Source organism: Cygnus olor, chromosome 3, assembly GCF_009769625.2.
Source record: "Cygnus olor isolate bCygOlo1 chromosome 3, bCygOlo1.pri.v2, whole genome shotgun sequence".
NCBI lineage: Eukaryota > Metazoa > Chordata > Aves > Anseriformes > Anatidae > Cygnus > Cygnus olor.
In genome coordinates this window covers 97176072-97203562 of record NC_049171.1, presented here as the reverse complement: position 1 = coordinate 97203562, position 27491 = coordinate 97176072, and the positions used below count along the sequence as shown (strand labels likewise).

Below are 27491 nucleotides of genomic sequence, written 5' to 3'. Positions count from 1 at the left end.
CGATTTGGGCTGGATGCCTCCGCAGCACAATGCGAATAATGGAAATCATTGCTGATTTACTGAGCAGCAGTGCCTCGGAGCCAAATGGTTTCCATCTGAATATGAAGCAAATTTGCCCGTGCGCTGCGTAACGAATGCCGATCTCTTTGCCTGTTCTGTGCCTTTGTAGTCAAATGTTTGCTAGAAAGTCCGGTAGGAGATAAAAATTGGGAACGGAGGGGTAGGAAGCCACAACCTTTAGAAGTGAGTTTCTCTAGATTTAGCATAGATTAGGAGCTCAAAGTGTTGGAGAATGAATAAATTAGGAAGAATGTAAACCTGCTCTGCACAGACTCGCCCAGGCTTCAGCAGGGATTGATGTGGAGTGCCCACACCAGGAGTCGTGAGGGTTATGTTATTTCTTGTTGAGAGAAAGTGTTTGCTCCTCTGGCATTTTGAAAACCTGCTCAAAATCCAGAAGCGCTGTAGCTTCTTTGTATGAAGCCAGTGCCAAAACCTCTGCAGCGAAGCCCCTGTGCCATCAGTAGCGTGGAGCCAGATGAAGTCTTTTTAAGGACTTCAATTTGCAACCTGATCTAAATCTATGCCATGGGCAGATTGGTGATGGAGACACATGGTGGGAGGTCTCAGGGGCATTTGAGAGTACCGCGGGGGTGGGGGAGCAGATGCATCCTTTCCAAGCTTGTGAGTCCTCTAAAATCTGATAGTCCTTTCCAGCCCCCCCCCCCCACCCCCATGATGGCTCACGTCCACCTGCTCGGAGCTGTGATTTCGGTGTGGCTGCTCATACAGGAGTCAGGGATTTTCTAAAGGGCGTGCAGAAGTTAGGTGACAAATCCTAATTGATGGGCGAGGGCCCATGAGAAACAGGGTTATTATGCAGTACGGGACATGGTCCTAAAAGCAGTCCATTTGATGAGGACGTCATTGTGCAAAAAACTACGGGCACTTTCCCTTTATGTGGAACGCTGAAGCTGTTGCCAAAATCCTGCTTTCTGTCTCTGGTGCTAGTTGTAAAATGACAACTCGCTCTGTGTTTCTGTGTTTAGTTGAAAACAACACCAGGAAGAGGTTCTTCGGTGTTGTTTGCTGTTAGTGCAAGCACTTGGATTTTCCCTAGGCTCTCTGTTAAATTCTTCAACTGTGTCACTGCTGAATATGCACGCCCAGATTGGTCTGGCTACTGCTTATTCAGGTTCAGACCAGTAAACTGGGCTATACCTACTGTTGCCATTGCTTGAATTTAGATCCATTCTAACATGAGTTTGGATAATACTGTCTTTTTTGTTGCTAATTAAAGTACTCCATTAAGTGACAATTCCCAGTGTCTTGAAACACTCTCCCTAAGCAATCTGGTATTATTTCTATATGCACTTAACTGCTGAAGTGCTTGCTGCACCCGTCAGTTGCTAAGGAAATAGTTTCCTTTTCTGGCTGTATATATTTCATGTCTCAGCTTACGCCTGTGGTAAGATCATCCATCTTCTCACCTGAACATTTTAAGTGAGTTTTGGGACCAGTAACTCTAGCAGGCTGGATGTCTTACAAAGGCATAAGAAAGAGCAGAAAGGAGAGGAGAGCTCTCATGGAGGCAGGAAGAAAGTGAATTTTGGTTTTGTTTGCTTAATTCTGAACAGTTAAACAAATTTGTACACTAGTCAAGTACAGTAATTGTTATAACAGAAGACGTTTACAGCACCTATTGAAGTGTCCACTTATAGGTTACACTTTACAGTGGGAACTGTTCCCAGCTCTATCTCAAGGGCATAAGGCCCTGGTTGTGTACCCCAAGTTGCACAAGGTGTGTGGCAAACCTTTATCTCCTCTCCCTGAGCACAGCAACACAACGTGACGGCACCAAAGCAGAAGGTCACTGCACCTGCTAAAGCAGCATGAAACCCACTGGGCTTCCAGAAGCTTCTCCAAGTTCTCTGTGTCTGCAGTTCTTCCAGTTTGGGGGAAAGTGAGAGTAGAGCCTGCAGCTTACAGCCTTTACTTCTGGCCAGGATGGTGGTGTCTTATATTCCTGCACGTGGGGTAAGAATCAGTTTGTGTGAAATAAGAGACCAGAAAATTAGTAGTATAAAACATAGTATGACAGCCTCCTTGAAAATACCTTCATGTTTTAAAGATAATAAACTTCTATGTAAATATGAACCATAAATGCACGTGGACAACTAAAAAGCCTGTGGCACAGTGTAAGCGGGGGTGTGAAGATGAGATTACAAGGCTTCACTTCCCTCCTTACCTGGGATGTGGCTTTGGTGGTGGCCTCTCCTGGATACTGGTACAACTCTGAAACTCAAAATACACTACGTTTCAGTGAGGCTTGGAAGTTAATTGCAGCCCAGTTTTACCAGTGGAAGAGAGACAGCTTGATCAATATAAAGCTGCAGCAAGGGCAAGATCTGTGTCACATCTCTTTCTTCCCTCATCTCAGAACTGTGGAACAAGGAGAAAACTGTGTTGCAGTGTCCCTTAGGAGGAAGCAAGGAGATGTCACCGCAGGTGTTTAAGTTTAGCCCAATGTGACATTAAAGAGGCAGAGATGGCAAAGCATGATAGTTAAATGATCAATACTTTATTGATCACTCAGAAGCACGTAACCACGTCAAGGTAGAGTCTGTACTCTACCTCACTTAAGATACAGCTGAACTCTTCAAATCTGCCCCTCAAACAAAAACTAAATGTTTTGCATTGCCTCAGTAAAGTGGAAAAATGTGGGGAGAGGTGAAAGCTTAAATGAAATATTGCCTGTAAGATGAAATGAGACATTTTAGTTTGGGGGAATGAGAGGTTAGAGTTGCAAAGCAGAGAGAAGAGGTTATTAGATGAAGCTTTCAGGCTCAGGACGTTCATTTTTTTGTTGATTTGAGAAGATGAGGAGGAAGGTAAAATTCTTATTGGGGGTTTCTGGGATTAGGTGTTGAAGCCTCTCCAGCAGAGACTTTCCATTCTGAAGCAATGATGGAGGCGTTTGCCTGAGCGGAAACCAGAGTGTGGGGACCCCACCTCTCTGGTGAGGGCCTGTACGTCCAGGCAGGAGCACCATTTCTGCCATCTCCTGCTCCCTCCTGCCCTCGGCATACTTGGTTGTCCCTGAAAGTAGAGCAGCTCCAGCAGCAGAGAATGAGTGCCACATCCATGCCCATTACTACCCGCGATGTGACACTGACAGGAAAGCTGGGGGACCTCAGTTCAAACCCCTGCTTTTAAAGGCAGGAGGATTTCCTACAGCCCTTGCTTTTAGACTCATTTCACTCATTTGGAAAATTATTTGGTGCGAAGGACAGAGACTGACTCTGCAGCCCTGAAGACAGGGTGCTCTGTTGTGCATCCAAAGTGAAATGGCAAGGGAGACCAAGAGAAGCTTTCCCAGAGTAACTTACCTCAGCCATTGCTGCCTGTGCCTTGCTGCAGTGAATGGGCACTTCATGTCACAGTGCAGAGCTCGGGGAGGGGAGGAAGGCAGGGAGAACTTCCCTCCTTGCATTTCTGGGTGCCTCTGAAGCTGAATAGTTTTTGTGCTGGCTGAGCAGCCCTAACGTGGTGACTGGAGCACGCTTCTGAAAGGAAAGAGTGTTCAGATCCTTTTGGCAGAGGGGAAAAGTGAATTTGCTCTCTGCTGTCTGTGAGTGCTCTCAACTATACAGAAAATGGGAGATGACACCACGACTGTGTAGTCCAAGAGTCTGATACAGGCATAATTTTTCTGAACAGAATCTTTTAACAAAAGTAGTTGCAAGCACAGTCTGAATTTATGATGACTGAATTGGCATTTGGGGATGAATAAACTATTCTGAATACATATTATCTGCTTATATCCGTATGCAAGAAGGAGAGGTGTGATATAAGTGAAGGGTGGGCCAAATGAGGATTTTAGGCTTTCATTTGATGGTGCCAGGGATTCTTGAGTTTGCAGTTGCTACTGTTCCTGTAGAGGTTTGCAATATTTGGATTTTATTTTGTCATTTTTTGAACTCACTTGATGAGAAATATTTTTAAAATGACTGTTTCAGTCTGCTTGCCAGGAAACAATATGCTTGTGTTATCGTGTTTACCTCTTCTAGAGCAACTGTTTTCTTCAGGAGAAACTCCAAAATATTCAAGCTAGTTGTATTTAAAAACCTGAGTCTTTTGACAAATTATATTCAGGATCTCTTCCCTGTAACTTTTAAGGGTGAACCTTTACCAGCCATAACAGAAAGGGACATCTAGCACAATTAGCATTTCAAGGTGCTCATAAATTCTTGTGTGGCTGACATCAGTTATTTTGTAATATGTGTTGGGTCTGTGATGTCTCCCCATGAAAAAGACCATTTTGTCACATCGAATAATGGCATTTTGCTCTGTGTGTGTGTATAAACTGAAAGAATAATAACAACCTTAAGCATCGCTACTGTATAAATAATAAAAGTAATGGAGTTGGTCATATTTGAAGGACTGAGGAATTGCTGTAAAACATTCAGAGATGTGTGAATGAAGCACACTGATATGATAGGAAGCATCTACCTCTATCAGTATTTGAGTCTGTATTTGCCACAGGACCTAAGCGTCTGCTCTTACAGAATAAAAATACATGAAACAAAACCAAGTACAGCTCTAAAGGATTCTCTGTGAAGTTATTTGGAGGGATCTGTCAGTTCTTGGCGATTTTAATTAGCTCATCTGTGCATTTACTGAATGGGAGACAGGTACCAGGTTTGACAGTTGACAAGGAAGATAGGGCCGTCACTTCTCACCAGATGGACCGGACGGCAGCAGACTGTCAGAGACCTGTTCCCAGGATCTGCTAGCGAAGAGAAGCTCCTGGTAATGAGAAGATCTGAGACAACTTGCCACAGCCAACTGTTTTCTTTCTTTCGAGGTTTTAAGCTCCTGGCTGTTAGTTAGGGCTGAAGAGCTTTGACAGCTGCTTTGGGAAATAGCGAGCAATGTACTTTTTATTGCTGATTCTCATTCAGTTATTAACAGTTTGCTTCCTTCTTGCATAACATTATCCAAACAGTGCTCTTTAATAGGGAGGGAACAGACCGGCTGAGTGGGACTGAGCTCTTGGATGTGCACGGCTGTGCTGCCACGCTGGGCTAGCTAGTCTGGAGAAGGATTAATTCTCTTATTAAGCAGAGCTGTAGGTTAGTTTGTTTATCTTCGGTATTCTGGCTGAGGCAATTTATGCAATGAACTTTCAGCTGAGCTTAATGTAATTCTCAGTTTATAATTTGAAGAGCTGCACAAGCCTTGTACATCAGGGACTTTGAGCATTGTGTTTGTGTGGATTGGTTTATGAGTGGGCATTCAAAAGTAGCTGAATGACTCGTAAGCTCTTGGGACTGATGTTGCCTGATTGATTTGAATACATCTGAAAACACATTTGATACCCTCTTGGAAAGTAAAATACCTGTCAATCACTTTAAGTCTAATGACAGAATGCAGACAAATGAAAGCAGGAAAAAAAATGCATGAAAGACAGACACTGGCTAAGAGAAAATTATCTTACTGGGAAGCTGGTGTCTAAAATGTAATACTGAAAACAAACTGCAAAATTTAACCATTATTTGAACACATAATTGCTTTCCTCAACTCTACAACCTCTGCATCCATTTCAGATCTCAAGTGGAGTTGTCTCTGTGTTAGAGGGAGAAAAATCCCAAATCCTTGACTCACACACATTGCCCAATTTTTTTCAGAAAGCACTTGACAAATCGCAGCAAGCCACAGGAGGTTTGGGGAAACAGCCTCTGACTCTTGAGAAGGCATGCTGTACTCTTTAGATGTTGGATTATGTGACATTTTGTATAGTTGTAATTGAGGTGACAGAGAGGTAAGTTCCTGCTGTGCCTTGGGCTCTCCTTAAAGCAATTCTTGAGGCAGACTTGTCTGCCCAAGAATGAGGGTAGTGTATTGGTCTAGAAGAAGAAATGAGTCTCCCTGAGCTGTTTGTGTGTCTGGTGTGTGTACACCAGCACCACATGTACTAAAAATGCAAAAAATAAAAATATAAAAATAAATTAAAAAAAAAACATGAAAACAGTAATTTCTAAGTATTGCTGCTGGAAACTACTGACAGTTGTTAGGCATAAAGCATGAACATTATTTTTTCCTCATTTACAAACAAGAAGTTTCTGCAGAGCACTTCGAACGTTGGCAGACATATTAGTCCTCAATTGGTGTAACATTCTCCACTCAGATCTAGCCTAAGTTCCCCAAAGCCCTCGCCCACACATTCAGTATTTGCTTGTAACAGGTACTTTTCCTCTCACAAATAATGAAGATCTAGTAGATCTTTAGCAGTATATATTTTGGTGGATTTCTGTATTATTCTTTTTTTTTTTTTCCATAAATTAGTGAACAAGGTTGCTAAATGTGCTGTGATTGTGAATTTTTGGATATCCAAACTATTGACCAATGCCAGAGGTGTCTTTTCATTGTGTGGTTCTCTACGTTTACTATTGACAATGCTTTAGATCGTACTTTGGGGAGAAGGCATCTCTTGAAGGCTCAAAACTTGTTAGTGTCGGCTTGTAGATAAGGTTATAACCAGTTTTAATCTGTTATTTTCACTGATTGCTCTGGACATATAATTCTGCCTTATTTTCAGTAGTACTTTTGTAAAATCTTTTTCCTTTTCTCTCAACACTAGCATAGCCTGTAAACATGAATTAGAATGAGGAGTTTGACATAAAGGAGTGGAGCCTTGAGTTGTGCAGAACTTTTAAATAAATAATAGTGACATGATTAAACGCTAATATTCAAATCAGTGTTTCTAGAATTTGTAACTAGGCTACAAAATGTGCTGTCACAGAGAAGAGCTTCAGTGCAGTTGAAGCTGCTGGTGCTCATGACAGTAGCAGTTAGCCCAGATGTCGTACTGTATAGACTAAAAACCTTGTTACCTCTATTCATCTGTATAGCATGAGTGCTCGTTAAATTATGAATTAATGTTTCTTCCAAACACTCGCATGCTAATGATCTAGCTGTGCCCAGAAGTCTGATTTTTGAAGAGTAAGCAGGTACCGCTCTGCCTGAAGGGCAGGGCTGAGTCCCCACAGAACAACGTCCTCCTGGAGATGGAAAGGGGCCATGTCCACCCACAGCTCCTGGGCTGCATGTGCCCCAGGGACAGTGGAGGTTTCCTGGTCCCAGCACTCTGATAACAGCACTGCTTTACAGCCCCACCACCAGGACCTTCCAAGCCTTGGTTTGCTCTGAGTTTTCAGAAGTAGGCATGTTTGGGAGTGCCCTGGGAGGAGTATGACATTAACTGGAGAGGAACCTGTTCCTCTTCAGAAGCAGAACCCAAATTCTGCTGTTGCAGCCAGTAAACCTGGAGAGGACCTACTGACATCTGCCACGTTATTGAAGATGTGAGTTTTTGCATGACCCTAAGTCCCACGTACAAATCATCTGCTGAAACCCAGGGTCAAAGCTGAACAACACACAAACGGGGTAATTTGCACCAGCCTTTGAACAGGTATCTGTATTTTGTGGCTTGTGCCTTGAAGCTTGAAGTGCGTAACGGAATCTGTTCTCTCGCCTGTCATAAATGTGACCCGTGTACTCATATACCTTCTCACACAAATTCCCTTTATGTCCTAGAGGTGCAACTGAGACTAGTGCTTAACCCAGGAATCATCTAGATAATGGCAGTGAAATCCATTGCAGATTTTGGTGGGAAGCTTTATGAGCCTGCCCTTTCAATCCTATATTATGTGAGGTTAATTCGCTCCTTTCTAAGGACAGAATTTGTAATTGTAAAAGACAAAGTCTTGTTCCTCCACCATTTTCCCTGTGACCTACTAATGTACTGCTATAAGGATTTTTCACCATCACACACTATGTTGATCGCATGCAGCTTTAGTTTCTTCAACGTCAGTGTCAAAAGCATTTTTGCCAAGCCTTTCTCTAGCATTTTTTCTCATAGTTTCTTCTAAAAACAAAAAAAAAAAAAAGGAAAAAGATTGGATCCAATTTTCATTGGACTAACATCAGCCTGAAGATATTTTCATCAGTTCTTGGCAGATGCTAGATGGGCTGCGTAGTAATAAATGCCTTCTTCATAATTGTTTTCCTCACACTTAAGTCCTTTTTCTGTGAGCACTGTATTAAGTAATTTTAAGCTTTTAATTGTTTATGATATCTGGCACTTCCAGACTCTGTGAATGTTTCTGTATCCATGGAAGAAAATTATTAAGCACCAGAGGAAAATGCTGCGATGCTACTTGCTATTAATGCTGAGGACAACCTGCCAAATCTTGCAGTATTTGTGCATGCTATAGAGGTGGAAAGGAGGGAAGCTTGCAGAGCTAATAATAGCAGCAGCTTTGTGGCTGGGAGCCTCATAATTGTAACTTCATGATGACAGTCTGATTTGAAATGTGTTGAAATCCATATTTCTACCTATTCCCATGGGTCTTGGATCAGTTCTTACAAATCAAAGTTGCAAAGAAATGGGTGTATTTTTGTGGAAGACTGAACAATCCTTTCCACTTCAGATGCAAGCAGGTCTTTTTTAGCCTCTGACAGGATAAGGTTTGTAATATATTCATAATGTGTTTTAAATGAAGCTCCCCCTGATCTTCAAGACTGTCTCATGCAGTGCTGGCACAGTGCTTGCATTTACAATCAGATAACAACAAGACTAGAATACAGCTGCTAACACGTTACTTCTGCCTCACTCTTCTGTTTGTTACCTTCCTGGGACCGTGCATACGTTCAGGGCAGAGTGTTAAAGAAAATGAATTGCTACTGTTCTGCTGACAGCATTGTTGTAGAGTATTTTGCAGCCTACCAGCCGCTCAGAGATGGTGACGCCCTCCAGTAAGCTGTTCATTACAGCAGCAGCTGGAGACAGTGGACTTCTTAATTTCCCATGTGCACCAAGTGGCCTTCCCTGTTGTACCAAATTAACACGCCAGTTTCAGTTGTTTCATTCAAACCTGAGGACAAAGCTATGTCAAATCTATGTAGTACCACAAACTAATGGCTTTGTTAGTCCTGCCTCTCCCTATATGCAAGTGAAGGGTGTAATGAGAGTAAATATTCGTCTGTAATATGTGAACAGCCTGCTCAGATGTTTAAGGTTCAGATCTTTGAGCCTTTATTATATTTTCTTCTGATGTTTTTCCCTCTGGCACTTCCTCTGTCACCTTCACTGAAAATGTTTCCTCAGTACTGAGGCAGCAGTTCCAGATTTGACCTATATAATTATTTAGGGTTGCCTAGGGATAACTGAGGAAGCAATAAGAACAATGCTTTTGTTTGTGACAATTCCCGCAAATAGCTTTGCAGCTTCCAACTATTTTTAACTGAGGAGATTTCCTGAGCAGGTTACCAGTTTTGTCTGTTTTTGCATTCAGAACATCTTTCTTAGTTTTTTTTCATGTTTACTGCACTCAGGTGAAGAACAATGAACTTGTCTTTTTTTATGTGACTCCTCCCACTGTCATTTGTTGCTGTTGTTTTCATATATTTTCATACCACACTGTATATAATCGATCCTTGCCTACTCTTCCTTGTGTTGTGTCTGATTTTATACACCCCTGTCCTATTATTCACTCCACACCCCCCAGTCTTTGTGTAAAGGGAGTAGGCACTTAAGTTACTCTACCTATATTTGAGTCTGCTCAGATGAGATGACACTGTTGTCTGTTGAGCGTGTCAGGCTTTTATCTTGTTGCACGGCAGTCTTCTGTTGCAATGGCCAACTTGGGATAGGTTCTCGGAAGTGTCGTCATGAAACAAAGCAAGCAGCCCTGTGCCCATTCCCATTTTGTTACTGCTCAGGAGAAACAACTTGGAGCTATACTGGATAGTTCCAGAGAAGCATCAGGTCAGTGCAAATAGTGAGATTGGAAGAGGAATGGATAGCAGTGAACCAGCAGAGGGAAACAGCTGAAAGACTCGTTGGTTGTAGGATTAGTTGTTTTACTTGACTTTTTAAAGGGACCCACGTATTTCACTAAATCAACTACATATTCTAGCTCTGAGCAGGAGTGAGAATTTAAGCACTGACTATAAAAGATTTTGGTAGGTAGGGAAGAATTCAAATCTCTTTGAAGAGTTAAAATTGGAAAGCTTAGTGTTAAATTGAAAATTCTAAACATTGGGACTTTGTTTAATATCAGTAAAACCTCATTGTCTAAACCCTTCACAGTAGTACCTGATTAGCTCTACTACTTCTGAAGAGATTTTTGAACATAAGACTCTATAATCAGTTTCTAAAAGTGAATGTTTAAGAGTGTGAGGGGGGAAGGAACAGAAGTGTCGCTGATGTCAGGCAAACTCAGTATTAAAGCAAAAATTGCAGGCATCTTTTATCAAGATGTGATGATGGATTCTTTATTGCCATCAAATGGAATATTTTTTCTAAATGATGTAATCTCATTGCTACGAGGTGGCCTTCAGGGAATGTCCCTCCAGAGCAATCCTGTGACCTGCCTTACATTGGAAGTCACACTGCAATCTGTTCTTCTGGTCCCATTGTAAAGAAATTATGGAAGTCATAGCAATGAAAAATGCCCACAATGAATTATTGAAATGATGCTTGTGTTTCAGTGCCAAGCCCAGGAAAATCCAAGTAATAGTTGATGGGCACTCCACATTTGATAACTAAATGGGTAGTTCGAGCGTTCATTTATGTCCACCTGATTTTTTGAATACTTTGGGGATAAATCTTGACCTTAATCTCTAAAGGCATTGATTCTACGAATACAGCTTGAAAATTCGTTGAATGTTAAAAAGAGGATGGAACCTGTCCCCAGATTTTCTGAAGACTGTGGCATCTTCACAACTGCTTAATACTGAGGAAAGGAAAACTTCCTGGATGTAATCCTGTTTTTTTTTCTTGGACACTGCTCATGCACAGGCAGGAATGTGGCAACAGGGTATATGCTGTCATAGGTCAGTGGGACATACGGGTGCATTACTTCTCTGAGTACATTGTCCACAAATAAAATTGTTACTGAGTCATCATAACTGCATACCTCAGTCAAATGTTTATGAGGTGACTGCAGTAATCTGTGCCTAACAGAGCTATTTTTCAATTTAATTTAATTTAATTTAATTTTTAATTTTATTTTATTTTGCAATTCTAGGCTAATATTCCCACAGTGCTCAAGTACTCATGTTTCTGGCTTGGGAGTCTTTCCTATGGAGCTACAAGATGCAGCACCTGTTTAATAAAGATGGAGTTATGACACTAGACTTGAGAATGGATGTGTGATGCATGCATTTTTATGCCTGGTATTTACATTTCTTGCTACTTCATCACAGTTCAGGTTCTTCATACATATTTAGGTCTTCATATACTTTTAAAATGTTCCCACTAGATTTTTTTCTGTGTGCATAGCTCCTGCACTATCCCTTCTCAGAAAAAAATGAATGCTTGGAGAGAGTGATAAAGAGAAATTGAACTAAAAACTGTCTTAGGAGCTTTGCCACATTTGGGGATTTAACTTTGATTAAAATTTGTATTTGTAGCCCTATCAAATTCCACATGAAAACTGATGTGTAGGACCGGACTTCTCTTTCTTATAACAAATGAAAACTATTTTCATTTCCTTTGTACTCTGACTGCTTGTGGGGGCAGGTATACATATGTCAGCATAACCACCACATTTTCTGAATGCCTTTTATTCTGCTGAGGCTGTTTTACCATTTAAAATGTGTGTTTTTTTTTCCTCAACAATTGTAAGAAAACAGTCCATTTAAAGCAGCTATGGGTATTTTTATGTGTTAGGGCTTGCATTTAACATCAAGAAAGACAGCAACAACAAAAATCCAAAATGCAATTACGTGGTCGTTTCAGTTCCTGCTGAGCTTTGCATAGTTATAAAACTTCTGCTTAATCCATAAGATGGATTTCTCTTAAGAAAATGTGGCATTGGGGAGCTTGCCAAAAACGAGACCTGTGGCAGCTTTTCCTGGGCTTCCCAAAGACAAGCTGCACTCTGACAGGTATTTATCCAGCGTCTTACGAGGCCGGTAGGAGAAGCCAACCCAAGATTTGGAGTCTGTGTGCCCTGGCAAATGTGCGTAGATTCGATTTGCGCTGCATGAGCACAGCTTGTCACATAGATGTATGTGTTGGACAGGATAGGAGACCTGAGGACTGCATTTTTGCATTCATACAGGTGATTGCTGCTGTGGTGTATTTGCCTTGTAGCTGGTATAAGGCCTCATATACAAAATGGAAATGAGGGATCTCCTCGGCATGGTAGCAGTACCCATGACAAAGGCAGTATCTTCTGTAATTGCTCTGTCCATCTCTGCTTCTGCTTCTGTTGTGATCTGATATCCTGAAGGTAGCGGGGTGGGCACGGTCAGGGCCCTGAGGCTGAGCCTCACACAGGGAGAAAGCCGGTGGCCGGTCCTGCATGGCCATGTGTGCTCAGCACCGCCAGGTCTTGTCCAGGCAGCGCAGTGGAAAGCAGTGGGGCCTGTGGGGATGATGGGCACTGCCAGCAGCATGTTGCCCAGCGCTCGCCTCTTTGAGTTTGCTGGTGAATTGGCTTCTCTTGTCCTGCAGCATGGAGCCTGTGCTACTGGCTGCATGAGGTGCAGCGGCTAATACAGGTATGGGTCAGGCTAGGCTGTTAAGAAGTTATTGCTTGGGGCTTGCTCCACTGTCGTCTCATCTGTATTGTGCAGCAGCAGGGGCAGCTTCTCACAAATAACTCCCTGGTTTATGTTAGAAAAGCCAGTCATTAAATAGTCAGAGGTACTCCAGTACTTACCAGACACGATGCTGAGCAAGCTGTGTAGAGCAGGACTTGGACTAGACATGGGCTCTACGAAGCAGCCTGTCCTCTAGCTCTTCCAAGCACCCAAGTGCCATCCCCGGTGACCCTGTGAGGGTGACAGCTGCACCACCCGGTCATACATCCCTTCTGAGCGTTTAGGGAAGGAGCACAGTCAGACTGACACTGCTCACATGCAAAGACACACTTGTGGGCAAAGTCACAGCAGCCCCACTATCTGCATGTCTGCCTGACATGGCACCACGCAGGCCATGGATGCCACACCAGCACCAAGCATGCAAGCTCCGGGAGAGGGAGTGCTCACAGACACCAAAGTTTGCAGAGACAAATTGCCCTGGCTCCTACCTGCCTTGGTTTGCTGGGGCTTTGTGCCCCCAGAGCCGGCCTCAGCCTGCTACAGGAATGACCCCGAGCCCCTGCCTGGCACGGCTGGGCTCAAGCTGGGCTGACACTCTTCCTTCAATTAAAGCAGGGAACTGCCAGTGTGTGGGAAGCCATTAGCCTGGAGCACTGTATTGATTCTTCTTTCCCTGTAAGTGCTATTCCTTCACTTCTAAGGATTATGCTTCTTTGTCCGCTTTGTACCGAGCCTACGGCAGACTGAGTTTCCTGGAAAAAAAAAAAGTACTGTCGAGTGCTCAGTTTTCTTATTCTTATCTAACATTTAGATTCCTAATTGCAGCTTGAAAATAAAATATCCTTCATGCTAATTTTATTCTTTTGCATTTGGGAAACGCTGCCAAGTCTGACAACTTCGTCTTTCCAAATAGGAAGCGTTAAGATATTGTTTTCTCCCTGCTTCACAATGACAGAACTGTCAAGAAGCATTGAAGTCAAGAGAAACATGCATTTTATGTGTGCCAGTGAAGCAGTGCTTATGATGTTTATTTTAATTCAAATCTCTCTGCAACAGAGGGATGGGTTTATTTACACATTTGCTAATAATGATTTGAACCTGAAAGTTATTTCTGCACTGGAGTATAAGGATTCAGAGCAGGTTTTCCCAAAGGCAACTGAAGAGATCAGGTGGCGCAGTGCTCAGTAGAAGCTGGGGGATACAGCACTTATGCTCCGTACTGAGACCCTCGGCTGTGGGGACCTGCCATTTTCAAACCAAACTGCTTGCTGGTTCACCTTTGATACCCCACAGGAGGGGTTTTTGCTTGAAAAATACCAATAATAATGTAAAACACACGGAGTTTTTTAAGAGAATGTGTTGCCAGCAAGTTCCGGGAAGAAATGCTCCCTTGCTGTGTTTTGGGGTTGTGTGGGCACTGTGAGGCTTTCATCGGTAACAAAGATATTTAGGCTGCTCTCACAGGGACTGCTTAGCTTACAGGCTGAGGTAGGAATAATTAGGAATGTAAACTGAAAATTAGTGTTTCTTTGTGCAAAAAAGTCCACTTTTCCATAAAAATGAAGAAATAAATCAGAACATGAAGCTCTTCAGGCTGTTCTAGTAATCAGCCATGGGTGGCTTCCCCTCAGCTCTCAGAGCCCATTCCCCGCTGTTCTTGTACCCCTGGGACTGCCTTGATCTTTGTCTCGTCCCTAAACTGCGTGTTGCTTCTAGAAGAGGGTATGGGATGGATGGGAAGGCAAGAAGCACTTTGCAAAATGCTGCTTGGAGAGTCCAGGGTGTTCTCTGCTCTGCTGACCCCATCAGTGGCCAAACTGAACTAAAATAGTACCAGAACTTTTGCATGATGTGTAGCAAGTGGTGCTACACATCGCCCTGAGTGTAGCTCAGGGATGAGGCTGCTGTAAGACAAGGGAGTGGCTCTTTATAATACTAGAAAATTGGTGCTCAACTCTAGACTCAGCAAAACAAATATAAGAAGTCTCTTTTAAGACAAAACAGGGCAAGTAACTTCCTGGGGTCATTATATGTACAATGGCACTGCCTTGGTGACTTCTCAGAACTGAAGAGCTTTTTTTTTTTTTTTCTTTTCTGATGTTATAAGACAGATGATCTTAAATAATGAAATAAGCCATGTTCACAAAATAAGACACTTGAAAACAGCAGTAGTGTTGCTGTAAATGCACAGAGATTGTGCATTTGTTGGTTATAATAAATTATTTCAAATAATTCTTTCTCTACAACTTCTCCCACTTGAGAAGGGTGCAGTTAATGACAGCACAAAAACTCTTTCCCCCTGTAGATTGTGTTCCGGAAAATCAGCGATGTGAAACGTGAAGAAGAGGAGAGAATGAAGAGGAAGAACGAAGCCCCTCTGATTTTACCGCCAGATCACCCGGTCCGCCGGCTGTTTCAGCGCTTCAGGCAGCAGAAGGAGGCACGGCTCGCAGCAGAGAGAGGGAGAGATCCGGATGACCTGGACGTGGAGAAGGGCAACGTCTTAGGCGAGCACTCCTCGGCCCGCTCGGTGGTCAAAGCCAGCGTGGTGACCGTACGGGAGAGTCCGGCGACCCCCGTGTCGTACCAGTCGGCTTCGACGTCTGGGGCGTCCGACCAGGCAAAGCTGCAGGCCCCGGCGTTGGAGTACGCGGGGTGTAAAGCGTCGGGGGATTACCCTCGACGGAAAGGCTGGGCCAAATTCAAAGATGCCTGTGGGAAAGGTGAAGACTGGAACAAAGTCTCCAAAGCAGAATCCATGGAGACTTTACCAGAGAGAACTAAAGCTTCGGGAGAAGCTACCCTGAAGAAGACAGACTCTTGTGACAGTGGCATCACAAAAAGTGACTTGCGCTTGGATAATGTTGGGGAGACACGAAGCCCGCAGGACCGCAGCCCGGTCCTCACCGAGGTCAAGCATTCCTTTTATCCTATTCCAGAACAGACTCTTCAGGCCACCATGCTGGAAGTGAAACACGAGTTGAAAGAGGACATCAAGGCTTTAAACACAAAAATGACCAATATAGAAAAACAGCTTGCTGAGATACTTAGGATATTAACCTCAAGAAGAAGCTCCCAGTCACCACAGGAGTTGTTTGAAATATCAAGGCCCCAGTCTCCAGAATCAGAAAAAGACATGTTTGGAGCTAGCTGAGGTGTTTCTTTATGAAAAACAATCAATCAAACAAACAGACCACCCCCCTAACATTTTAAATTTAATCTCGAAAACGAGTGAGGGACCAATTCACTAAGCATGTTCCCTGTGTCTAAAAAGGTACGGTAGCAGGAATTGCAACCTCATGTCAAGATGGCAGCTGACTCTGAAGCCTTTTTGACAGCAAGGGTACAGTTTATAAAGTTTTTCTTTTCTGCATTGGTTCCCATTCCCCCCACTCCCTCTCTCCCTCAGGATGTTGAAATAAGAACTCGGAAAGCAGCAGCCATCCCAGTGAGCGCCAGGTGACCTCTTAGGTTATTGGAGCATGCCTTATGTAGTTAGCTCAGTTTTTGCCTATATGAATAAGGACTTGCCAGGGTGCTTATGTTTTCAGCTTTTATTTTATTTTATTTTATTTTATTTTGCTGCTGTCACTGTCTCAGTCACCTGTTCAGCATGTTAAATGCCACAGTATGTTTTCATATACCTGTAAAAAAGCAAAGAGCAGTAGAATGAACGTGTGCTACTTGATAGCAAAGTTCATTTTGGGATGTTAAGAGATTTGTAAAAAAAGTGAAAAAAATGTAAGTTTTTTTTTTAATTTACATACTGCTAAACCAATTACATTTAACAACATCCTCAGAAATAGGGATAGCATTTCAGGTCAGTCAATAAACAGGATCATCCACATTCTCATTCTGTGAGCCAGGATACTGATTTCCAAAAGCTTAACTTCTGTCTCAGATGTTGTTGAATATCGTTACCTTTGCTTTTAACTCCAGCCACTGGAGGACAGAGGTTTGGATGTGCAGTGTGCCTGCAGAATGTGCAGAATGTGTCCTGCCCACAGCAGAACGTACCGTGGTGCATCAGTGCCAGTAACTATTCTGCAGATTTTCCTCCTTGTGAAAATACACTGTGGCATTTATGTCCCATTTTTGCTATGAATCTGCTCTTTTAGTTCTTGTTAAATTATTATTCAGAAGTTTCTGTTTTGGTAATGTTCACTGTAGCCAAAGGCTTTCACAGAAATTTTAGAGGTTTTAGATTGTGGCATTTTTCTCTACATCCAGATGTATTGTTCCTGATCTTATCTAGCTAGAAAGCAAATGGATAATAGAGGTAGAAATACAGTGCTTACTGTATACAAGCACTATTGTAGCAAGGAAACAAGACGATCTGCTTCTTAAAGATGTTTCCAAAACTTATATTTTCATAACTTCTTTGGAGGAAGATTGAAGCACTTTACCAAAACTACTGTTCATTATTCATTAGGTAGGGTAGCACAAATGGTATCAAGGCTTGGGATAGAGGTGTGTTTTCACAGTAAATTCTCTCCACTGATCAGGTACGTTCACTATTTATCGGTAGGTTATTGCACAGAAGCACAATGCAACACTTTTTTGGGTTTTCATTCTTAATGGCAGTAGGTCAATACAGTTCAGTAGTAGTTCTCATTCTTTTTCTATGGTACAAAGTCATTCAAAAAAAATATATGACATGATTTTGGGGGAAGAAAATTTGGTTCAGGTTAAGTAAGGAAGAGGTAAGGGAAATGACCAATTTGAAAGGATTTTGGGTGGCCTGATGCTTGCATGGTGCCATGCAGAACTGTGCCAGCCATCCCTGGGGAGGTGCAAGGTGCCCTGGTGAAGTGGCACAGCGTCGGGGCTGTGCTGTGTGAAGCTGGGAGCTAAGGTCTCGAAGGCAGGATATCTGTTAATATCTGTTCTTCCAGTAACTGCCTTGCTCTGAGATGCTGATTATTCAGAGAGCAGCACTGCAGTTTGCAGCTGGTTTATGGTTAGCTTTCAAGGGTCATAGGCCTTGGTTCACTACAGAAGTGTCCAGAGATTATAAAATCTTACCCAAGGATTGAAAAATTCCAGAGAAACATCTGTCAGGATCAAATTTGTATGCTTCTTTCCCCCATTCCCAAGAAAAGGCATTAGTGAGGTGACTTGCTATGAAACAGGGGTGCCATTCCCTGAATTTACTTCTGGCTTCATGTTTAGTTTTTTCCAGTGGTGACTGGTGTCTGTAACAGATATGTACTGAAGACACACAGTACTGAGGAAAGCTCTTTTTGACCAAATCACAGTGTGTGTTTGGTGCTTTAATCACTGTAAATGGCAACGGTTACCTGCAATGGCTATGCCATGATTACCATAAGAAATCCACACAGCATTGGTTTCAGTTAGAAACTCCTACATGATTTTTCTCTCTAGTCTTGTCAGTCAGTAAATTAATCCAACAGTGAAATTATGCCAGAATAAACCACAGGTTTACAAGTATATATGTATTTCTAATTGATGCCCAAAAGTTCCAGGAGGGTTTGAGAGGCTAACTTGGTGTCAGTTTTCTAATCCAGGCAAAGTGCTCTTCAACATTATATTCCCAACATCGGGTTTCCTTCATAAAATTTGTGAAAGGCTGAAAGTCTTGCTGAACTCAGCAGGTACCCATCTCCCTGTACTTGGATAAACATTAAAATTGGCTTATCCGAGGCAGATGGGGGAGGAAATGGTTATAACCCCCAAAGGATGTGCCTGATATCTCGAGTATCACAGCGCAGGCGTAGAGTTAAATGTGCAGTTGCAGGTTACCTGGCCCTTTGCAGCTGGCACTGTGTTGATGTTTCTCAGTGGTATGTTTCATGTGCCCTCAGGGATGTGTCTAAGGTTTTTCTGGTGTTGCTGATTGCCGAATCCTGGCGTTATGGCAGGGTTAAGCCTAGAAGCCCCCCAGTTATCCCCTCTGCCACATGTAGTACTGTGAGTAAAGGAGCCCAAGTCCCCATCTTCTGGCGGCACCTCTCGTGCAGCCTGACGTGCAGCCAGCGTGATTTGGCGTGCTGCTGCCTGCTGTACTGCAAGGGGTGGGTGTAGCAGAGCCCATTTTGAAGGCTTTTATGAGGCTGTCATAATAGCCTGTAAAGCCATTTATAATCCATTTGTAAAGCCTTGAAAGACTGTAATATACTACGGAATTACACTTAAAATGTAATGTCTTTGAGGAATATGGCCAAATTTCATTCTGTTACAGTCATGAAACTCCAGAAAAACTCTGCTCCCTCCGGTGACACCTTCAAGGCATCTGCTGCAGGCCAGCACTGGCAGCAGGCAATGTCATTCACATTTGCACAGCTGTAACAGATCAGACCCATTTTATTAGGGTTTTATGAACTGGTAGGTACTAAAACTAGTTGTAGAAGACTGCATCATCCCTCAGTAACCAGTATGTGTTGTAAGAGAATTTGAAATAATATAATATTTAGGATGAGCTTTTGGTCTTTGGATTCCCCAGGCTACCTAGTGATTAAAATGAGCACAACTCTGCCTGCTGTGGAACGAGTGACGGCTTTGGCCCTCAGACTGGTTTGGAGCTGTAGTGTAGTGCCCAGGCTCAGCAGATCCAGTGCTTCTCGTTTAGGAAGTGATTGAAAGCACCTCTGTTGCAAATCTGTCTCTACTGAGCCTTAAACTTAGATGCCTAAGGCTGGGTGGTGTACATACCCATGGTAATTTTTACTTGTTCTTCCATTTCTTTGTCAGCTTTTCCTTTTTCTCTCTACATATTGAGCAAGCCTTCTCACTTAAATTATTTTTCAGCTTAGAAATGAATGACCTCTGAACATGAGATTCTGTCCCTTCACAAGCAAATGTTTGTACAGTCTGTAAGAAAAAAGAAAAAACAAAGCCCCTGTTTTAACGGTGTTCTGGCATAGTGCTTCTACCATTTAACAACCTGCTAAAGAGCCTGTATTAATCAAAAAGTGATCATGCATTCTGTTTTTACCCTACATTCGAATGAGATTTCAGTCAAAAGCTGGTGGTTCAGGGAAAGAGCCTGGGTTATGAACTGTTAAAATGGAAACGTGTAAAAGTTTGTACTTAACCAGAATACCAATATGCAGCACAGGATTAAAAAAGCAAAAACCAACCCTCACCCCTTCTGTGTTCAGATACATTAACTTCTGTCTGGTATTACCTGTATACTTTTAAAAACACCCTTCTTGCTTTAAATCTCTTTCACAGTGCTGCTCTGAATCCCAGCGAGCACCCTGTTTAACAGCTTCGAAGGTGATGTTCTGCTTCTACAGTACTTCACTTTAATGAACCGAACAAGATATTTACTGTGAATATGTGGTGATACTTTCAATCACTCTTAACCAGTCTGTGAAAGAATTTAATACATGATTTGTCTTTGCTATATAAACAACGTGTATGATTACACTTGTGCAAATGCGTGTACATACACACATATATATAATATCTATGTACAGATAAGTCTATGGATTGTGTTTCTGTTCTGTAAAAGCACATCCCTCATTTAATGATTACAGTTCAAGACGGGAACTTAAATCTTCCCAGTAGCTACCCACTGAATGTCCTAGTTATTATCTTGTTTGTTAAATGTTGAATTTCTAAGGCCAAGACTTTTGGTTTCTCTAGCGGGCCTCAACTTTATCCTGTTAGTCTGGCTAGCTGTGACTGAGAGAAGATCTGGCAGGTGCTGTGATAGGAAAAGGAAATCGTGTGACATTGGAAAAATGCTGTATCATAGTTGGTGGGAATATGGCTCATAAGCCACCATTTGTTGCTCACTCACAATGTCTCTGAAGCTAAGCTTCCCTGGTATCGCTTCTCGTGGCTTCTCCTGCAAGAGGGACTGTGGAACAGGCGGATTTCTTTTTCCTGGTACCAGGGGATGTCTCAAAGGTGCTGAGCCTATCCTTCTTCTCATGTGGCACACAGTCACCGCACCTCTGCTTTCTTGTCCTGGTATTAGGTGGTGAAGAGCACCTTCTGAATTCTTCATTTCCACGTAGTCTCCTGTGGGTGTTTTGGCAATAACAAAGTCTGTGTTTCAGCTGCACTTCTGATTCATTGCAACAAACTTTTTAGAGAGAGACCCGTGCAGGGAAGCTCCAGAAATTTGAGGTGAGGTACAGTAGATTACTGCATCCTTTAATCAGACATAGTTTTGACCACATTGTTGTGGCAAGCGTTGATTCAATTAAATGAAAATAAAGCTTTTTGCAATAAGATATATCCAACATTTAGCCTTAAGACCCTTTCATAAGTGACACAATTCAAACTGTGATTCCATTCTCCTTCCTTCTTAATGTTCTGTAGTATTTACAATGTTGCCTAAAGATAAAGCACTTTGATTAGCTTTCTAAATCTGATGGAAATCACTTGTTGGTAATCACATTTATTTCTCCACTTATTGCCTTCTTCTTAGTATAATAAATTACTCCAATAGTCCTCTCCCCTTACAAAACCAAGATACATAATTATTGTCTAAATACTTTTGTACATCAGGGAGCCAGCCCGTCATATCATAAAAGTGTTTGTTTCAAAGATTTTTTTACAGTTCAACAACGCTAATGTGAATTTACCTGCAACTGTAATTTGTTTCAAGCTGATTGTTGAGTGTTGTGTAAACATATTTGATGTGTAATCCCAGGACATCTCTGTAGGTGGATTTAAATGCCTGGTGTTAACAAAAGTTTGGGGTTTTCACTCTCTGTTCCGAAAGGCTAATGTCCTTTTTTCTTCCCACTGAATCTGTGACCACTAACATAGAAAAAGAATCATTTTAGCTGTAGATGAAAGATGTTCAATAATCTTGTATCAGGATGAACTGCTATATAAAGAAATACGAAGTTTTCTAATGAATGTGTTATATTATTGTACCTACATACAATCAATATTTGTACATCTGTTGGAAACCTGTCTGCGTTTCAATATTTAGCCACCACTGCATGGACACTTTATTGATATGCAGTTAATGCAGTCGCTTTGGCGCTTTTAAATGTATTTCACTTGGTTTTATCCTTTCTGAAATCCACCAAATACTCTTCTTTCTTTTTCTTGGCATTTGTCACTTTGTTCAATGAAGCATGACTAGACAAAGAGAACAAGTAGATACTATTTTTGTGGTCAGCAAAGCAGCTGCCAGTAGATAGACAGTGTGTGTACATACATATACACGCTGTTTGGGAATGTTTCAGTTATAAATGCAGCCACCTACATTAATGATATCCCTGTTCAACATTTTTAAACAAGCACAAATAATATTTGTAAAAAAAAAGTTTAATTTTATTTATTATAGTAATAAACTATTTTATACATTATAATCGCCTTGGTGTGCTTTTCTGTGTGTAGAATATATGTATATAAGAGCAATGAGGGGATTTTAATTTACTCTCTAGAGCTTCTGGCTCACCGTTTTGTTCCTGTTGCTCTGTGTGTGGAGTGCTATCAGCAGAGAAGTTTGGTGTTACCGTTTTAGCTGTACATGGTTCAGGTTGTTTCCTCAGACTTGGGCCTGCTGCATATCAGCACAGCCAGGATTTATGCTTGCAGGGCTGCTGAAAGCTGGAGGCAGGTTTTCTGTGGAGCGACCATCCTAGCACCCTGCATTGTGGATTCCAGCATGGGCCAGGAGAGGCAGCCAGCAGCCGGTCTGGGTGTGTGTACAGGATTTTACTCTTCAGGATGTCAGCCTAGACCCCGTGAGCTTCACACCTGTTTGTGTTTCATTCTCCGCAGCATGATCTTAGCCCATTGCCTCCTCACCCTTGTGGGTCTGGTGAGCGCTGCTGTCACCTGTACAGCAATACTTCATGGGATTGTGGACCTAATCTTCAAAAGAACAGCAATAAAGCATAAGCTTTCAGCCTACAGGGCTGAGGCTAAACTGTACCAGCTACAGCCAAGGAGCACAAGGAGAAGCTATTTTTACCATCATTTCTGCATCCACAGCGGTGTGTGCTGTGACTGGATCTTCAGCTGCTACTATTTCACTGACCAGCACGAAAGTCTCAGCTTTATTTTGTCTGATGTTATGTACTGTGCTCCCTGTACTTAGAACAGGGGAGAGTAACAGAGTGAAGGCATGTACTTTGTTATTTCATTCTGAGGTCTCTGAAGGCTGCTGTTCCCATTTTCTGATCTCTCAGTTTTTCACTTTGCTCAGGCTCCTTGTGTGCTCAGCAGCCTCCCCAGTGGTGTCGCAAGCTCGACTTAATGCAGGGACAGATAGCATTGCCTGGACAATGTTCCCCATCCCTGCTGCCCTCCCCTTGCCAGCCCCACAGCCCCATGATCATCTTGGTGGCCCTACAGTGGACCCTCCAGTACATCTCTTGTACTGGGGGACAGAACTGGGTGCAGTGCTCCAGGTGCAGCCTCACCAACACTGAGTAGAGGGGAAGGACCACCTCTCTTGACCTGCTGGCGATACTCTGCCTAACACAGCCAAGAATGCCATCAGCAGGCTTAGTGACAAGGGCACATTGCTGGCTTGTGTTCCCCTCTGTGTCCACCAGGACCTCCAGCTCCTCTTCTGCCAAGCTGCTTTCCAGCTGGGTGGCCCCCAGCCTGTCCTGGGGCCTGCAGTTGTTCCTCCCCAGGTGCAGGACCCTGCATTTCTTGTTGAACTTCATGAAATTTCTGTCAGCCACCTCTGGCAGGAGGGAGACTGCACAAGGGGAAACACGTCCAGGCCTCAGTGTGCACACCACGGAGTCTGACTTCCCTCAGCAGTAAAAGCAGGGCCTGCTCTTTCTGTTTTATCACAAGCTTACATGCAAAGGGCAGCACCTCCAAGACACCTGACGGTGGGTGGCCGGAGGAGAGCTCTGGTCTGGAGCTTGTGCCAGACTGAGCGACCTCCTCCAGCACCTCCCTCACATCCCATCCCGGCCGGGCACCCCTCGCCCACTTGCTGCGGCTGCTGGGGAGGCAGCGTTATCTTGTTTGGCCACTGCGAATTTTGCATTTTGCAGCTGCTGCTGTGCCCCAGCTCGCCTGCTGTGCCACCGAGGCAGGGCTGGCCGGCCAGGCTGCCCGTCCCGCTGGGCAATGCCGAGGGACGCGGGGTTGCCATGGTGTTCATGGCTGCCCGCCGTGGGAGGGGGTTAAAGGCAACAGGCATAGGGCATAGGGAAAATAATAGCAAACAAATATTGTTCACCTGCATTTCCACTCCTTTCATTATAATTCAGCACGGCCTCTGTGATGGGATGAAGATGCTGGGGGAAATAACCTGTCCTATTCCTGAATGACGGGAAGAGTGAAAACCAGTGAGAGAGCCAAAGAAGGCATTAGAGTAAACTCTGAACATGGTTGTCAGCAGCACATGTGAGGCCGCTTGTGCACAGGTACAGCTGCAAAATACACAGTCTCAGGGCTGGCTTCTTTTTAATCCTCTTTCCTTTTCCATTCCTGCTCCCTCTTGCTAATCAAGGTCAAATTCAAGCCCTCCTACAGCACAGCCACGTTCAATTTAAGTGCCTCCATCCCCCCCCCCCCCCCCCCCTCCCCCCACCGCACAGGTGTAGGTTTAAAAACAAGTTTAACTTCAGCATCTTTGTCCATGAGGACAACTTGTCAGCTTTTCACCCTAGAAATCCCACCTGGTACAGATGGAGGAAGGGAGTGCAGGAACAACCTCAGGGAGCTTGCTTGTGAGGTGACACACTTCTCTTGTTCTCCACAGTTTCTTCTCTTTTTTCTTTCTCTCTCTCTCTCTCTCTCTTTCTTTTTCTTTTTCTTAGCTTTAGTCACTTTTACAGTTTTCCTTAAAATCATCAGAGTTGAACATCTGTCCCAGTGGATGAGGAATGAAGTGAAGGCACGTCTTTGCTGTTAATGCCTGCCTGGGGAACGTGTTGCCCCTGCGAATATCACTGCATTTGTAGATGTGGATCTGAAGGGGATGCAGGTATTGGTACAGGTATTTGCTTCCACATCCCTTCCTCATAGCTGAAATACACAACTCGGGGAGAAGGAAACGCTGCTGGATGATCTACATCAAGTGTGGCCTTTCCATAAACAGAGGACTAAGGCCTCTTCTTCAGTAGGGGTCACCATTTGGAGAGAAATGCTCAGCAGCAGTAGTACACTGAGTGCGGTATTAAACCTGGGAGCTATTGTGGGCTCAGCAGCTGGGCAAGAATTGGTTCTCTGCAAGCGGTGACTTACAATGAAGGAAAGCACAGATCGCTTTCAAACCTCTCCAGTATCTTTTGTGTGTGTGTGTTTTACTTTCACAGTTAAGCAGAAGGTATTTTGGAACTAATGATAACAGGAAAGTTTACTGAGAATTGTCAGCTGTGGCAGGAGGATAAGAACGAGAGTTAAGATAATCTGTACGTAGCCCCAAGCCAAAAATAAATTATTTGTTTTGTTTTTTCCTTCAGCATGGTGTTATTGCACATGCATCCATATTGAACCTGGCTATTGGAGGCATGGAGACAGAAATGGAAACTGAAACAGCTCAGCTGAAAGCTAAGTTGAAAAAAGCACCCATTAGGCAACTGTGCAGAAACTGTATATGAACTACTGCATGACATTACAGTTCAGGCACCAAGAATTGAAAATCGATCTGTAAAATTGGGGTGGTCATGTCTCATTTGTGAGCAGCAAATAACACATCTGTAGTCAGGCATTCAGAGTAGCTGCAGGCTGGTTGCTCTGACTTTAGTGCAGGTGACCAGATGTCAGAAGAGTCTAAGGTCATGGCAGTAAATGGAAGAAGCATATCACGTAGCAAAAGCATGGACCCTAAATGCATGTTTATAGCTGTCAGTGCTCTGAAAATGAGGCCTGTAATAGATTATTGCTTGCTGTGCCAGATGTAGAGGTTAGGCACACCCCTGGATCTCCAACAATACGCATGGGTGGCATCAGCTTTCATCCCCTTGTTGGTAAACCCTGTGCACCTTTCATTTTTTGGATAACAATTTTAAAAACTGTTCCACTATGGTGGTTAACCTATGGGATGACAGTGCCTTTGGCAAACTGAAGGGAGATGTCAGATGCTAAAGGGCCAGCAAGGGGCAGGCAGTGAACACCTTGAATTATTTCCAGCACTAATATGTCTCCAAGTGAAAGCAGAAAGCTTCTCACGAGCTGGCAGGTGAGGTCTGGAGCCCCCCGTGCTTCAGGTAGCTTGGGAGATGCTCCATCTGTGCGAGTACAGGGGTTCTTCAGGACATGCAATGCCAGTCATGTGCTTACCCTGTGCCACATCCCTCCCCTGCGGCACCTTGGCCCCATCTCACCTTAGGCTTGGCTGCCTCTGGAGCAGGAGGAGCCCTTGGTAAGACCTGCCAAGAGGGGAATGATGATGGCGCTCCCTGACACAAAGTCCTTACCTCTGCATGTCCAGTGAGAGACTGTGGGACCACGGACACTTGTGAAGTGAGGGCAACTAACAGGTAGGTGGGGACAGGGATCATGGCACACTTTGCTTGCAGCCTCTGATGAGTAAGAAGTTACTGAGGGGGGAGTCCTGGTGGAATTATGTGAGTGCTGTGAAATCTCACTGATGGTTTTCCCAAAGAAGCTTAATAATGAGTGGGATTGTGAGACTTGTTTGCTGCCACCATGGCAATGAGCAGTAGCATTTTCATGACTGTGGTAGTAGTGGTGACTACCATCTGTGGGTGAGTGGAAAGAAAAGGTACAGTATTGTATTTTGGATGACTTTCATACTTTTAAAACCTGTATAACAAGTCAGTGTTCATATTTAACCTGCAATTTTTCTTGATGTCATTAGTTATTGGCATAACCACTCAAGGTAAGCAGGACTTAATACAGAAAATCCTTTGTAGGTCTCAGTTTTCACAAACATTTGACAGGATTTGGTCAGATTGAGGAACTCTGAGAATAAATAACCTGAGCAAAAGCTGCTAAAGTTTGGCCAGAAACACCAATGGTGGCATGCCAAGTGTGGGTCAGGAGACATCTCAATTAACAAGTTCTGAGGTCAGGACCCAGAGCTTGCTTGCTCACATGTCCTTGGTGACCTTCTGGGCTATCACTGGGACATTGCTATCTGGAGCACTGGGGGCTCCAGCATGTTTGGGGCTTGAAGGAGTTAAAAACAGTTTCCTGAAACCATTGCTTTTGCTGCCAGGCTGGAAGGAGGTGCAGTCAGAGGCCCTTGTGCTGAAGGGTCCTATGGTCTCCAAGTCACAGACTCACAGAATCATAGACCATCCTCAGTTGGAAGGGACCCACAAGGATCATCAAGTCCAACTCCTGGGTCTCCAAAGCACCAACCAAAAAAATCAGACCCTGTGTCTGAGAGTGTTGTCCAAATGCTTCTTGAGCTCCAGCCGGCTCAGTCCTATAACCACTTCCCTGAGGAGTGTGTCCCAGTGCCCGAGTGCCCTCTGGGTGCAGAACCTTTCCCTAACACCCAGCCTGACCCTCCCCTGTCCCAGCTCCATGCCGTTCCCTCGGGTCCTGTCGCTGTCCCCAGAGAGCAGAGCTCAGCGCCTGCCCCTCCGCTCCCCTCGTGAGGGAGCTGCAGGCCGCCATGGGGCCTCCCCTCAGCCTGCTCTGCTCTGGGCTGAACAAACCAAGGGACCTCAGCCACTCCTCACGCGTCTTCCCCTCTAGGCCCTTCACCATCTTTGTAGCCCTCCTATACACTCTAATAGTTTTATGTTCTTTAGTGTTGACCGTGTAGCAGTGTAGACGCTCTCTAATAGTTTTATTTCCTTATGTTGTGGTGCCCAGAACTGCACACAGCACTCGAGGTGAGGCCACACAGCACAGAGCAGAGTTGGACAATCCCATCCCGCGACCGGCTGGCAGTGCTGTGCCTGATGCACCCCAGGATACGGTTGGCCCTCCTGGCTACCAGGGCACACTGCTGGCTCATATTCAACTTGCCATCGGTCCAAACCCCC

General features: G+C 43.7%; 1 protein-coding gene across 1 annotated transcript in view; it reads left to right on the top strand.

Annotated features, from left to right (window-relative positions):
• KCNH1 (potassium voltage-gated channel subfamily H member 1) overlaps positions 1-21910 on the top strand; it is a 185413-nt gene extending 163503 nt beyond the window's left edge. The window contains exon 11 of the mRNA XM_040554071.1: positions 14924-21910. Coding sequence (XP_040410005.1) covers positions 14924-15772 — 849 coding nt within the window. The 3' untranslated portion in view covers positions 15773-21910. The remainder of the gene's footprint in view (positions 1-14923) is intronic.
• Positions 21911-27491: the final 5581 nt, after the last annotated feature.